General features: G+C 34.3%; 1 protein-coding gene across 3 annotated transcripts in view; it reads left to right on the forward strand.

Annotated features, from left to right (window-relative positions):
* Positions 1-12,694, forward strand: part of LOC130649340 (phospholipid-transporting ATPase ABCA3-like) — a 29,181-nt gene that overhangs the window by 14,937 nt on the left and 1,550 nt on the right. For all 3 annotated transcript variants that reach the window (XM_057455605.1, XM_057455603.1, XM_057455604.1), the window contains 16 exons: positions 724-1,070; positions 1,551-1,779; positions 2,239-2,369; positions 2,881-3,153; positions 3,719-4,003; positions 4,355-4,504; positions 5,235-5,345; positions 5,427-5,536; positions 6,323-6,470; positions 7,281-7,436; positions 8,166-8,338; positions 8,660-8,830; positions 9,785-9,901; positions 10,605-10,709; positions 12,128-12,258; positions 12,363-12,418. In XM_057455605.1, coding sequence (XP_057311588.1) covers positions 724-1,070; positions 1,551-1,779; positions 2,239-2,369; positions 2,881-3,153; positions 3,719-4,003; positions 4,355-4,504; positions 5,235-5,345; positions 5,427-5,536; positions 6,323-6,470; positions 7,281-7,436; positions 8,166-8,338; positions 8,660-8,830; positions 9,785-9,901; positions 10,605-10,709; positions 12,128-12,258; positions 12,363-12,418 — 2,693 coding nt within the window. The remainder of the gene's footprint in view (positions 1-723; positions 1,071-1,550; positions 1,780-2,238; positions 2,370-2,880; positions 3,154-3,718; positions 4,004-4,354; positions 4,505-5,234; positions 5,346-5,426; positions 5,537-6,322; positions 6,471-7,280; positions 7,437-8,165; positions 8,339-8,659; positions 8,831-9,784; positions 9,902-10,604; positions 10,710-12,127; positions 12,259-12,362; positions 12,419-12,694) is intronic.

The following is a 12,694-nucleotide window of genomic DNA, read 5'->3' on the forward strand; positions in this document are numbered from 1 at the left end:
CATCCAGCTCGTTCATAACGTCAAAAACCTGGCTTACACTTTTTTATAGCTACCATAATTTTACCACTCATAGTCCTATTCTACCATAATTTGTGTAATGGTAATTGAGTGTATTCTGAATTTAACATAGCAGTTTATGGGTAGTATGGGTACGCATTGGGAAAATAGCAGCACATATGTCCAGATGAACATCCTGCATTTTTATTCGAAAGCAGTTTGCAGTCTTACAATTCTTTTTCAACTAACAAATTTATTAAATATCTAGTGAAAAATAATATCGCCAAACTTTTAGCTCCAATATCCTTTAAAAAGTAATAAAACTAATAGCCACAATGATTCTTAATGGGGGTTTTAGTATGTGTGGCACCCTCTCCAAGCTCTTTTAGAGTGAATATTTTTATACTGATGTAAAAATAACCCATAGAATGTCACAAGATGGGCTCAAAGATAGAGTAGACGATATGACCACTGCAATTTAGTTGATGGAGTTTTTGTCTGTTTTTTATTATTTACGTCAACCGCTTGGTTTATGCTTGAGAGAAGATAATATTCCCATTCATATGCAACTGGTTTTAGTTGTGGTTTAATAAAGTTTTTTGGTGAAAAGTCTCTTGTTAGTCCTACCTGTTGTATTTTAAGTCCCCAACACCTTACTCATGAAACACCTTACTCATGAAAGGGTTTATCTTTGCAACTGTTTTAATCATTATTCTCTAATTTCAGATTTATTTAATCATTTCGAGGAGTCAAAGGAAGCCAACAACCTTTTCTCAGTTACAAAGTTAGGAATTACTAGTTACGGTGTGTCAATTACCACGTTAGAGGAAGTATTCTTGAAGCTAGAAGAACCCAGCGAAGAAGAAGAGGAAGCAAATACAATTGAAAATCCACAGGCCTACCCAATAGCAATGAACGAACAGACGCATTTAACAGTCAATAATGGGCTTAAAGTTTCGGAAAGTGTTGGTGATTTGTATAGCTCAAACCTAGAATTAAATCCAGCCACCCTTGATAGTACCTCTAAAAGAACAGATGTATCTTTGTGGATACAATTTATGGCACTGCTTGAGGTAGCCCACCTTTACATGAAAATTACTTTACATGAAAAATATTTTTTTGTGTTTGGAACTTGGCGAACTGTTGTTTTTACCATTTGACTGTGTTACTGTGTGTTTTTATATCTAAAATGCGACACTCTTGTTATTATATCCTATCTTAAAGTTGTAAGCTGGGACAAAATTTTATTTGTTTAACCCTTAATGGAAATCTGCTAACATTGTTTTAATCATAACAATTTATATGCAAAAAGGGTAGAAGTAAAATATATAATAGCTAAACGTATGTCCAGCCATATAAAGGATTTTTTTGAAGAAAAAATGGGCTTTAGTCATGGAGTCAGATTAAGTTTAGGTAAATGAAATGTATACAAGTTCTAGTTGAGGAAAATGTATACACTAGTTCATTGGCTAGCTTTGGTTAAAGTCTTAATGTCAATATTGTTTTGACTTGCACACACTTTTCATTACAATGTGGTATCTGTACTTTCATAGATTCGCTGGAAATTGTCAATACGAAGCCCAATGAAGATTGTGTTTCAAGCTATTATTCCTCCTATCCTTCTGGTTGTTGGTTTAGTACTTTTTCGAAATGTCACCAAAGGAGCGATTGATGATGTCAGCTCTGTGAAGTTACCCCCTTCTATGTATTTGAAACAGGGCTCCAACCCTCCACGAGATGCATCAGAATTACTCTGGAAGTTAAAAATACGCAATAACACAAGTAGGTTTTGAATATCCTTAAGTTCATGATGAAAGCTCTTCCTAGTAGAATTGTTTTAGGAATACAACCAGTTCATAGTGAATTAAGCATGTATTAGCCGTCAACCTGTGGAAATTTAACGGGGTCGCCCGTCCTTTATATGTTACATTTCGTGTTTCCTTTTTTTAATTAACACCAAAATTTGAAGCATTGGCAAAATTAGTTTATTACACACAAAAGGTATTGATCATGCACTGGAAATTGCGCACATTCTAAAATTACTATGTCTTTTTTGTATTTTCAAAATAAAGCAAATAGATTGACAATACATCTGAACTGATACATAGAAGGTCTGTTGATGATGTCTCTGTAGCTTTTAATCATATTTGCATCATTCGTTATTTCGAGAATAACATTTCCAGGGTATATTTTCTGCAAACACAAGCCACTATATTCTTCTAATTTTCCTGATTTTTCTAGTTTCTGAAATACTGAATAAATCATTCTCTGAAATTGATGTGCAGAATAAAAACATGTCAGCGTGGGATCTGATAAAGTTAGCTCCTCATGCCATTGCCATTGATGTACTGAATGTCGGAAACACTGGACAGGTGTGTTGTGTGTGTATAACTTAGTTTTTGTGTGAAACCTAACTTTAAGCAAAAAAGTGTCTTGTTAAAAATCAAAGCAGAAATGACCTTAAACTTTTCACTGTTTTTCTAATTCAAAATCAAAGGAGAAATGACCTTAAACGTTTCACTGTCTTTCTAATTCAAAATCAAAGGAGAAATGACCTTAAACTTTTCACTGTTTTTCTAATTCAAAATCAAAGGAGAAATGACCTTAAACGTTTCACTGTCTTTCTAATTCAAAATCAAAGGAGAAATGACCTTAAACTTTACACTGTTTTTTAATTCAAAATCAAAGGAGAAATGACCTTAAACATTTCAATGTTTTTTCTAATTTAAATGAAACTGATGTTGTAGCTATAAGTACATGTATTTTAAAACCCTAATGTTATGATATAAGTTTTTTGTATCATCATACACAATGCTGTGAAAAGACCTATGTTTTACCATGACTTCAAAAAATCATTTCACCTAAACTGACTTCCACATTCAGATTGATTACATTGTGAATTTCAATGACACACATGTCAATTCACTTCCTGTTGGTATCAACACAATCAGCAATTCAATGTATCATTTAATGGCAAACAAAAAAGGTATCACAGTTGATCAGAAAATATTAATATCTGTCTACAACAAGCGTTTTAAATCTCGAGAGGCTCGCTGGGTATACGATGGAGCTGGTCAAGCTGCAGTGATGCTGATTGGTTTGTGCTTTGTTACAATGTTGGGTGGCTTCACTGTGTACGTAGTCATGACACGTCAGGTTAGACATTTAAAGCGATTTTCGATTAAAACATTCTTCTGTTATTTACCGTATATAATGGTAAGTTATGGTGGCATAGTTTGTGTTACTTTCTCTATGGTGAATCAGTTGTTACTCTATGGTGATACCACATATATTGCATTTGGCTGTCTAGTGTCGATCTGATCTGTTACAAAATCCTACCTTTATCGATAAATCTAAATTTTATTTAAAAATCAGGGAATTCTAATTTCAACTTTAAAATCATTTTTTTAGGGTGGCAATTACCCTTTCAAAAATCAAAAAAATTTTTTTGCATAATTAGTTACAAAAGGGTTTTTTTTTCGGACTATATATTCATATTTTTTCTGTTTTTACACACTTGTCACGATTTTCTAGTGATGCTACTAAATTAAAAATTTTATCTGGTTGAAAGACTAGAAAAGAGTTACTGTGTCACCTTAAACCTCTTTTTATAAATTTGTGGCTGATCATGATGATGATCAGGTTGGCGAGAAGAAATTTTCGCCGGTTTCACAACGTGCATGCTGCTATATTATTTAGAGTTTCAGCAATGTTTTTTTAGCTCGGTATACGCCATCAATTGCGTGTTTCTGGCACAAGTCGTTTAATGTATTGGTTACAAATCCTGGCAGGAGATTTGCTGTTTTACGTTATTCCCATCGTCATACTGTTTATTGTAATACCAGCTATGAACATACATTCATTGAACATGGGAAATGCAATGGGCGCCATTTTTCTTCTACTGTTGCTTTACATCCCTGCAAACTTGTTCTTCTCCTACACCTTGTCATTCATGTTCACAAAATGGGAAACAACTCAAAATGCAATGCCAACGATAATTAATATGGTATGTAAAAAAGAATCTTTCTTTTAACACACTGTAATGTTAGGAGATAATCCCTTTAGACCGTTTTTATAAAATATTAATATGCACAACATAATATTTAAACCGTTCGTTGCATATGAAAATTTCTGAATTAACTGGGCGATACACCTTTCTCAAATATATTTTTCTTTAATATGTTTGAACTTAGTTTTAGAATCGAGGTAGTACTTTCTAAGGTTTGAGTTAAGAATTACCACACCAACTATTTTATCCTCATTCTAAGTCAAAAAACTAAAAAAGTATTTGATCTATTTTCTCAATATCTGTATGATTTTGAGGGTGATATTTTACACTCTTGCAATTCTATTTTAGATTGCAATTATTCCATATTACGTCATAACAACTATTGATATGGTATCTGGTACAATAGATGGGAAACCATTGCATGCTGTTATTGCCATGATCGTGTCGGCACTCGATCCACCTTCCACACTGTTGACTGGACTGTATTACATTGCTAGGGTAGGTGTGGAACCGATTCTTCTTTTTATTCTTATTTTGTAGCGCAGGCTGTCTATGTTGACAGAATTGCCACGCCTCCTCAAAGTATCTCAATTGTCCTCAATTTTGATAAAACTCCTTAAGACACCCCAAATCCCCTCCGCAGGTCGCTTGCTCAACACTTTTCTGCTCAAACCCTTGCAATTGTCGTTTTGCAAAACTATTTGGTTTTTATTTTTAACATGCATAAAAATGCTTCATGAGTACAGCAAAAATATTTTTCCGTCGTGACATTGCCTTGAAATGCCCATAAATATTCTCGCTTTTTTTTAGAAAAGTATCAATTTTTTACAAATTTAAATGCATGGTTTCCATCTTTTCTCTTTAAATGGGACGCCGTGTGTAGAATTTTTCAAAGACAAGTTGTTTCTGGGAAGACCACAGAAGACTTGGAGATTAAAACTATTTTATACTAAAATTTAGAGATTTTTGCAGAGGAAGTTAGCAAACTCTACTTCTTAAGTCTTATTTTGCAGTGCACTGTACACGATTATTTTGTCGGATAAGAACTTTGTGGCTGTAATTTCTTAGAGTATACAGATTATTTATAGGTTTTGTACTGTAGAATTAAAAAATAAGTAAAAATTGCACTCGTTTCTCGATAGAAAACAAAAATATAGCAAATATTTCGTGTAGATTAGCCAATCACAGTGCGAGAAAAACTCTAACCGCATTATGTTTTGATGTATAGGTATATCGTGTCGAATCAATCTTGCAACAAAAAACCGAAATCGATAATATTCCAGCATCCAAGTATTTTGATTGGTATTCCAACAACGCCCTTCCGGCTGTGTATTTATTTGTAAGTGATTTTCACCTATGCTGATCAGTGAAACATTTTGCATGGTTGCATTTATGACTTTTATTTCATTTTCCCACGTAGACGTTTATCCATCTTATTGTGTTTTCGTGGGCTGCTTATGCGATAGATTGTTACAAATCTGGTGGCATATTGATATTTCCGCTCTCATTGTTTCCGAAGTCGACTTGCCGGTAAGTATTTATGGCGTGTTATTTTCGTTGAATGGCGGGTTATTTTCGTTGAATATCGTGTTATTTCGTTGAATGCTGTGTTATTTTCGTTGAATAGCGTGTTATTTTCGTTGAATGGTGTGTTATTTTCGTTGAATGGTGTGTTATTTTCGTTGAATGGTGTGTTATTTTCGTTGAATGTCGTGTTATTTTCGTTGAATGGCGTGTTATTTTCGTTGAATGGCGTGTTATTTTCGTTAAGTGCGTGTTATTTTCGTTGAATGTCGTGTTATTTTCGTTGAATGGTGTGTTATTTTCGTTGAATGGTGTATTATTTTCGTTGAATGGTGTGTTATTTTCGTTGAATGGTGTGTTATTTTCGTTGAATGGCGTGTTATTTTCGTTGAATGGTGTGTTATTTTCGTTCAATGTCGTGTTATTTTCGTGATTCCTTAAATATAAAATGTCTTTTACTATAAAATACTCCAACCATTGTTTAAGAAGCTACAGACATTTAGAATCTATAGATATTTAATTGCAAGTTATGTGAAATTTATTGTCCATAAATCCCCTTGCTTTCTACCAATAAATTAAACGTGGTTCTTTGAAAAATACATTCTAGAAAGAAGAGAGTAAATTATGTTAAAGTAAATTCTCTTTCATTGGTACGCCACCCTAAGTTTCTTAAATTTTAATCTGCTTAATAAAGGCCGACAATCCAACGGAGTGTAAAAAGAGAGGATTTGTTTACCATTTATTAATTGTTTGAATGAAGCTTGTATTAAGAAATAAAACTTACCTTCTTAGCGTTCTAAAATGTAAAAAAAAGAAGTCGACACCCCGCGCCACGAAGCACTCCAACGCAGAGGTGAACGAAGATGTGAAAGAGGAAAAGGAGAAAGTGATAAACAGTATTTTGGAAAGTCAAATGAATGAAACGTCTGTTATTGCGCAGGTAAGAAAATGTGTGTTTGTTAGATCGCTGAAGACGCCGTACTAGGGAAGTGCCGTGATTCGTGCTTATTAACCATCCTCGGCGAATTTTACTGAGAGGCATTGGCTGTAAAAAAAACATTTATGTCTTTTTTGGCTGTCTCTTAAAAATCCTTGATTCCACAACTTACATGTCTAAGTTTGAATCAGCCGTATTGAAATATCTCATGGATCCCAACAAATTTCAGTGTTAGATTCCTAGAATATAAGCTTCTGTGTTTTCGAGCCACGTGCTTCTTACAGTAATATATCTCACGAGAAAACGATGTGCTCCTCACGCGGTGCTGCGTCACCTTTCAGTAGTATATAAAATAGAGAGCCACCCCCCTATAATCTTATGAAATCATCGTAAATTTGTTTACTCTGACATGAATTTCTTTATTAGAAGTACTACAATTTATATTCAATTAAAGAGATCAATCAATGTGTCAGAAAATCAGAATAGTTGTGGTGGAAAAAAATACGCTGATTTTTCTCACCGCGCTTTTTGATTAGTTAATTCTATTGTTCTTTTCTTACGTGGTTAATATCGGCAAAAATTTTGTTGGTGTCGAGAATGGCTTTACTTATCTGAACAAATAATTAATTCTTGTGTTATTTAAGAGGGTAACGTGTGACCACGCCGGCTTTGTGCTTGTTTATTGTTTGATTGTATTCAGGGTTTGCTATGGATTTAAATTTAGGGATTTGCTCTGACATTTGTTTGCTTCTAAGAATTTGATATCCTCGAATAAAGCTATAATTAATCTTCAGTTGTCCAAATGTCACATAGGGCTTAAAGAAAAAGTTTGGTGATAAACAAGTTGTAAATGACATCAATATACTGGTAAATCGTGGTGAGATTTTTGGCCTACTTGGACCAAACGGGGCTGGCAAAACGACTACATTGAACATGATCACAGCGGATTTACATCCTGATAATGGACAAGTAAGAATGAGTCAGGACTACATTGTTCTGCTTATTTTGGTTTTTTGGTTTCTTTTACGTGTCTTTTTACCTAATTCTCATTGTTAATGTTGCTTCACTTCAAACATAATTTTTCTAAAACTTCCTTGATCGTTGTTTTAAGAAGTGCGTGTGCGTGCAGCAATATTGTATGGTGATAAATTTCTGCTTATTCATATCGAAATTTAGTTTCTTTTTAGTTCTAATCTTTTCTCCAAATTTTGTGTTATAATCTTGTACTAAGTTTTTTTCTTATCATTTGCGATGCTCGGAACTTAGGCTTGAAAATCATATTGAAAATTTTTTCAAACTAATTCTGAAACGGCAAAAGTCACAAAATCTTTCATTTAAGCTACAATGGTCTGCTTATGTAAGTAAGTAAGTAACGGGAAGTTTTAAGGTCGTTGGGGATTCCATCCTGACGGTTGGGTCTTCCTTCTCTACGATTGTAACCATGTTACATTACCGCTAGAGATACACATAGCATTGCTTTCACTCGCTTGCCTGCCGGTTAGCGGTCAGTAGATGGCACTAAATGGGAAGACAACACTAGATTTAAAGTGAGCTGGAGTGGGGCTCGAAGCTGTAACTTTATGATTACAAGCCGGATGTGCTACCACTACACCATCTCTGCTTAGACATGTATTTTAAAAAATACAAATGTGTAGAACGTCATAAACCTTTTTTATAACCTCTTTTTATTTTTTACAGATTTTTGTAGACGGTAACAATATAGAAACTGATTTGAAAAAAGCATTCCAAAGTCTTGGTTATTGTCCGCAATTTGATGCATTGTGGGAAGAAATCACAATTCGAGAACATCTTAAGTGCTATGGTCTAATCAAGGGTGTTTTACCAAAAGACATCAATACGTTAGTGACAAAGTAAGGACTATTTGTAACTATACCTTTCCAAACTTTATCTAATTAATTGTTTTTTGTTGACTGGCAGATACCAGAGGGCAATAGAATGTAATTATGAGTTATGAATACTACCTCGTGTACTCTCCTGTTTTATTGTAACCTTGTGCGTGATACACAATTATCATCAATAAAGAAGTGACATCTTGTCTGAGTAACTGAGATGTGTCTTGCTCACCTCTTATAAAATGTTCTAGACACAACTTCAGATAAAATAGATAAGTAAACATATAAATCATGTGTAGTTCTATTATAAGTATTTACAACAATGCCTCCATTTCTCAGGTACGCACAAGTGTTAAAGATCACTGAACATATGGATAAACGAGCAAAGGAGCTATCTGGCGGCACGAAGCGGAAGTTGAGTTTTTTGATGAGCATGATTGGAGATGCGAATGTGATAATAATGGACGAACCCAGTTGTGGTATGGATCCTTCAGCAAGAAGATTTTTATGGTAAGTGAGGCCACTACTTATTCTATACGTCTGTGTACATTCGTTTGTTGAAGGACGAGTGCGCGAACTATAATACAGTGAATGGGTGCAAGAAATAGTTGAGCAATTTCTTTATGGTTTTTATGACGATTGTCATAATTATGACAGCTGTGCTGAAGGGAAAAAAAGTCATAGTAGCTATAGCTAAAATAACCGGCGTAATTAAAAGTGCGGATGTGTTTAGCTTTTTGTCATGCTAATGACGTCATATTATTCAGCAATAAGTAATTATTAACTTTCCGAAATTAACAAATTCGGATGACGGATGACATTCACGATATGTTATACGTTTTGCTCAGTACGTTAATAGTCAATTATTTTAATGTTTTGGATTCGTCAATTTTTGGATATTGATTTGATATGACAGCATAGAAGTTAAAAATTTCTAGGAGCAATGAAAAAAAAAATTTGTTGATTCTGGGCTGTGTTTTAATTTCAAGATCGTGGATAAAATAGCGTCATGGAAATCGCTCATTTTGTCGTAAAAATCGTAAAAATCGCATAATTTATGGCGATCGTCGTAAAAATGATAGAAAAGATGTACGACTTAATACTTGCCTAAATATTTATGATTGTTAAAATAAAGAATTATTCTAAGCCATAGCCGTCGAAGGTAAAATTGTTCTTCTTTGCAGTCAATCGAAATTAAGTATGGGGAGAATTATTTTACTTCAATTACATATACGGAGAGCATTAAACACATGAGTGGAAATTATTCAAAATGTTTTTTCGGTACCAGTAATAATTAAAATGACCAAAAAGTTAGTGTGAATCGTACGCTGAACGTGTTTCTGTGGATTTGCTAAATTTTTTAGCACGATTACCGAGCTTGGTAAAAAGGCGGGAAGTATTTTAGTTTTATTGCGTGTCGTATGTTTTGAACTCTTATACAACTTTTTTCATTTTTTTACACAGGACAGCGATTAGTTCCAACACAACGGGTGAGAGAGGAGTTATTTTAACGACGCACTCCATGGAGGAGGCCGACGCGCTCTGTGGTCGATTAGCAATAGTTGTGAAAGGTGAAGTAAAGTAAGTTTGTGCTGGTTCTGTGTAACAGCACACCAATGTACTCTTAGCAAAGATTAAGTTTGCAGTTTGCGTTTTTTGTGACAAACATTTATTTTATGTTTTTATTTTAATTAGTTCGTGTGGTTGGTAAATAGGCGATATTTTTATGTCTAATGGTTGGTACCCTAAAATAGTTACCCCACCCCTTGCTATATTACAAAAATTTTTAGGAAAATAATATCCTCGCAGTCATTACTAACTAGAATATCTCTCTAACGAAATAATGTCTTCTGTAAAAATATGTCACACTAAGTTTGGGTCAATCTACTTCTTTACCATGGGAAATTTTGAATTCCTGGTCTGTAAGAGAAAAGAACACTTGATTTTCCAACCAATATAAAGGACCGGTATTATTAAATAAAATTCTAATTCCTTATGAGCTAATTAAAACTTTACCAGACCTACAAAACTACATAAATGGATTTATTTCACCTAAAAGTGAAGCCTAATAAACATTTTTCTTAAAGTATACTATTTTTTTATTTTTTTAGTCGTTTTAAACAAACATTTTTAGCAGTAGATCACAAAAAAAGTACAGAGAGATATTTCTTTAGGCACGGAAAGACGTTGCATATTTCGTGCGTTACACTAATTTTGTGGAGGCTCGGGATTATAAAGCATATGTTCGATGAAGATTTTCTGAACCTATTTTTTCTCACTCTAGATGTGTTGGTACAACTCAGGAATTAAAATCCACCTACGGTGGAGGGTACCAACTTGAAATCAAATTTAAAACGAAGCATGAGGAACATGTCGACAGAAAACAGAGGTAAAATAATTTGTAATTGTTTCTATCGACCGCCTTAGGGGGTACCGTCATCAGTGGGTTAGGGTGCGATATTTTCCCTGCTATTATTCTGGTTTTGTATGGAATTGAATTTTGGTGCGCAGCTACAGGGTGCCATTTTATCTATTGCTTTCGCAAAAAACGACAGTAGTCTTTAGATAAGAGAGATCATTTTCACTTACCCGAACAGTATGTTCGAAATTACTATCTCCATCAATCGTAGGAACGAGTTCTCAAAGGTGGTAACTAGTTTGTATCGGCGAAAGTAACACAGTAGGGCAGATCCACGCGCGTAGATATCTCATTCTGTTTAAACAAAGGGAAAGTTGCCTGGTCGTCTCAACAGTGTGTCACCGTACTAGTATATTATGGCAGTCTTATTTGAGTGTCAAGGAAAACTTAACATTGAGTAAATACTTGGCGCTTCATTCTTTCGTTATAATTTGTTATTAAGTAGTGCCTTGTGCCTCAGCTGATGCTACGATGTAATAGATTACATCGCATCTCTTTCGTCAGCAACCAATATATGCAGTGCACACAGTAGGTTTCCATGGGACAAAACCCAATAAATTTGTTTACAACTAATCGCTACCTTTACTTTTGACAGCTATTAAGGCAAAATACCGATTTTTTTTCTCTAAACTTACTGAATTTTAAGCAACTTTAAAAGTATGTGTTGCAAAATGAAGCATTTTAGGAAATGCAAAAATTAGTTCTGTCAAATTTTTCTTGGAAATAATTTGTCCCCCTAGGTACGTATAAAATGTATATGTCCTTAGCAGTGGTTAGGGGTTGAAATTAAACAGCATGAGGGTTGACTTCACAAGACTTGAAATCACGGCTATCTGTGTATACCTCGCAAATTTTAAGCTTTTCGCCACCATCTTGAAAATTTAACAAATTTCGTCGTCATCTCGCAAATTTTACAAATTTTGTCACCATCTCGCAAATTAAACACAGTTCGCCATTATCTCGCAAATTATACACATTTCGTCACTATTTCGCAAATTTTCCAAATTTCATCAGCATCTCGCAAGTTATACACATTTCGTTACAATCCCGCAAATTATACACAGTTCGCATTATCTCACAAATTATTCACTTTTCGCCACAATCCCGCAAATTATACACATTTCGCCACCTCGCAAATTATACAAGGTTATCAATACAACTCTTGTTATGAATGTAAGAAACTAAGCGTAGGCATTGCGTAACAGGTCCACTTTACACGCCACAGTATGACAAGTATCTGTGGTGATGTCACTTGGAAAAAGCCTGCTTTGTTTAAAAGCCAGTGTTGTGACTATTCCACAAGTTTATGAAGCTCCAAAGCCACAAAGGCCAGAGCCCTAGTACGAACCAACATTAGCAGCAAATTCTTTTTTAAATTTGCTATTTAGGATCACAGATTTTGTGTTCTCCCAGTTTCCACACGCACAAGAAGTGGAGTACTTCGGTTCAAGAATAACATACAAAATCCCAAAAGACGAAGTTCAAAGCTTAGCAAGTGTATTTCAAAGTCTTGAAGCAGGTATGAGACTGACAGCACTATTTTTGGATGTGTTAATTATCGGGTGAATTATTTTACGTTGTTATTATTTGGATTTATTGATGTAAATTGATAATTTTTGATAGGTAAAAATGACATCGGCATAGAAGAGTATAGCTTCAGCCAGTCGACTTTGGAGCAGGTAGGATTTATAAATTCGTTTTCGTGTCACACATTGCCGTAAAGAAGTAACTCAATTTGTTTACGTCGTTGTGACTCGTCGTAAATGAGTGAAAATCCGATCAACTTTTATGCAAGGAAGAATTTATTTTAAATTTTGTTTTTTCGTCAGGTAACTCACTATAATTGATAGAGAAAAAACAAAAACCTGTCTTCTATACACAAACCTCTTTTCACAATTGGTAGATTCGTTGAACTGTTGAACTGTAGAATTCGTAGAGATTTGAAACACTCTTGT

The sequence above is a fragment of the Hydractinia symbiolongicarpus genome, chromosome 7, assembly GCF_029227915.1.
Source record: "Hydractinia symbiolongicarpus strain clone_291-10 chromosome 7, HSymV2.1, whole genome shotgun sequence".
NCBI lineage: Eukaryota > Metazoa > Cnidaria > Hydrozoa > Anthoathecata > Hydractiniidae > Hydractinia > Hydractinia symbiolongicarpus.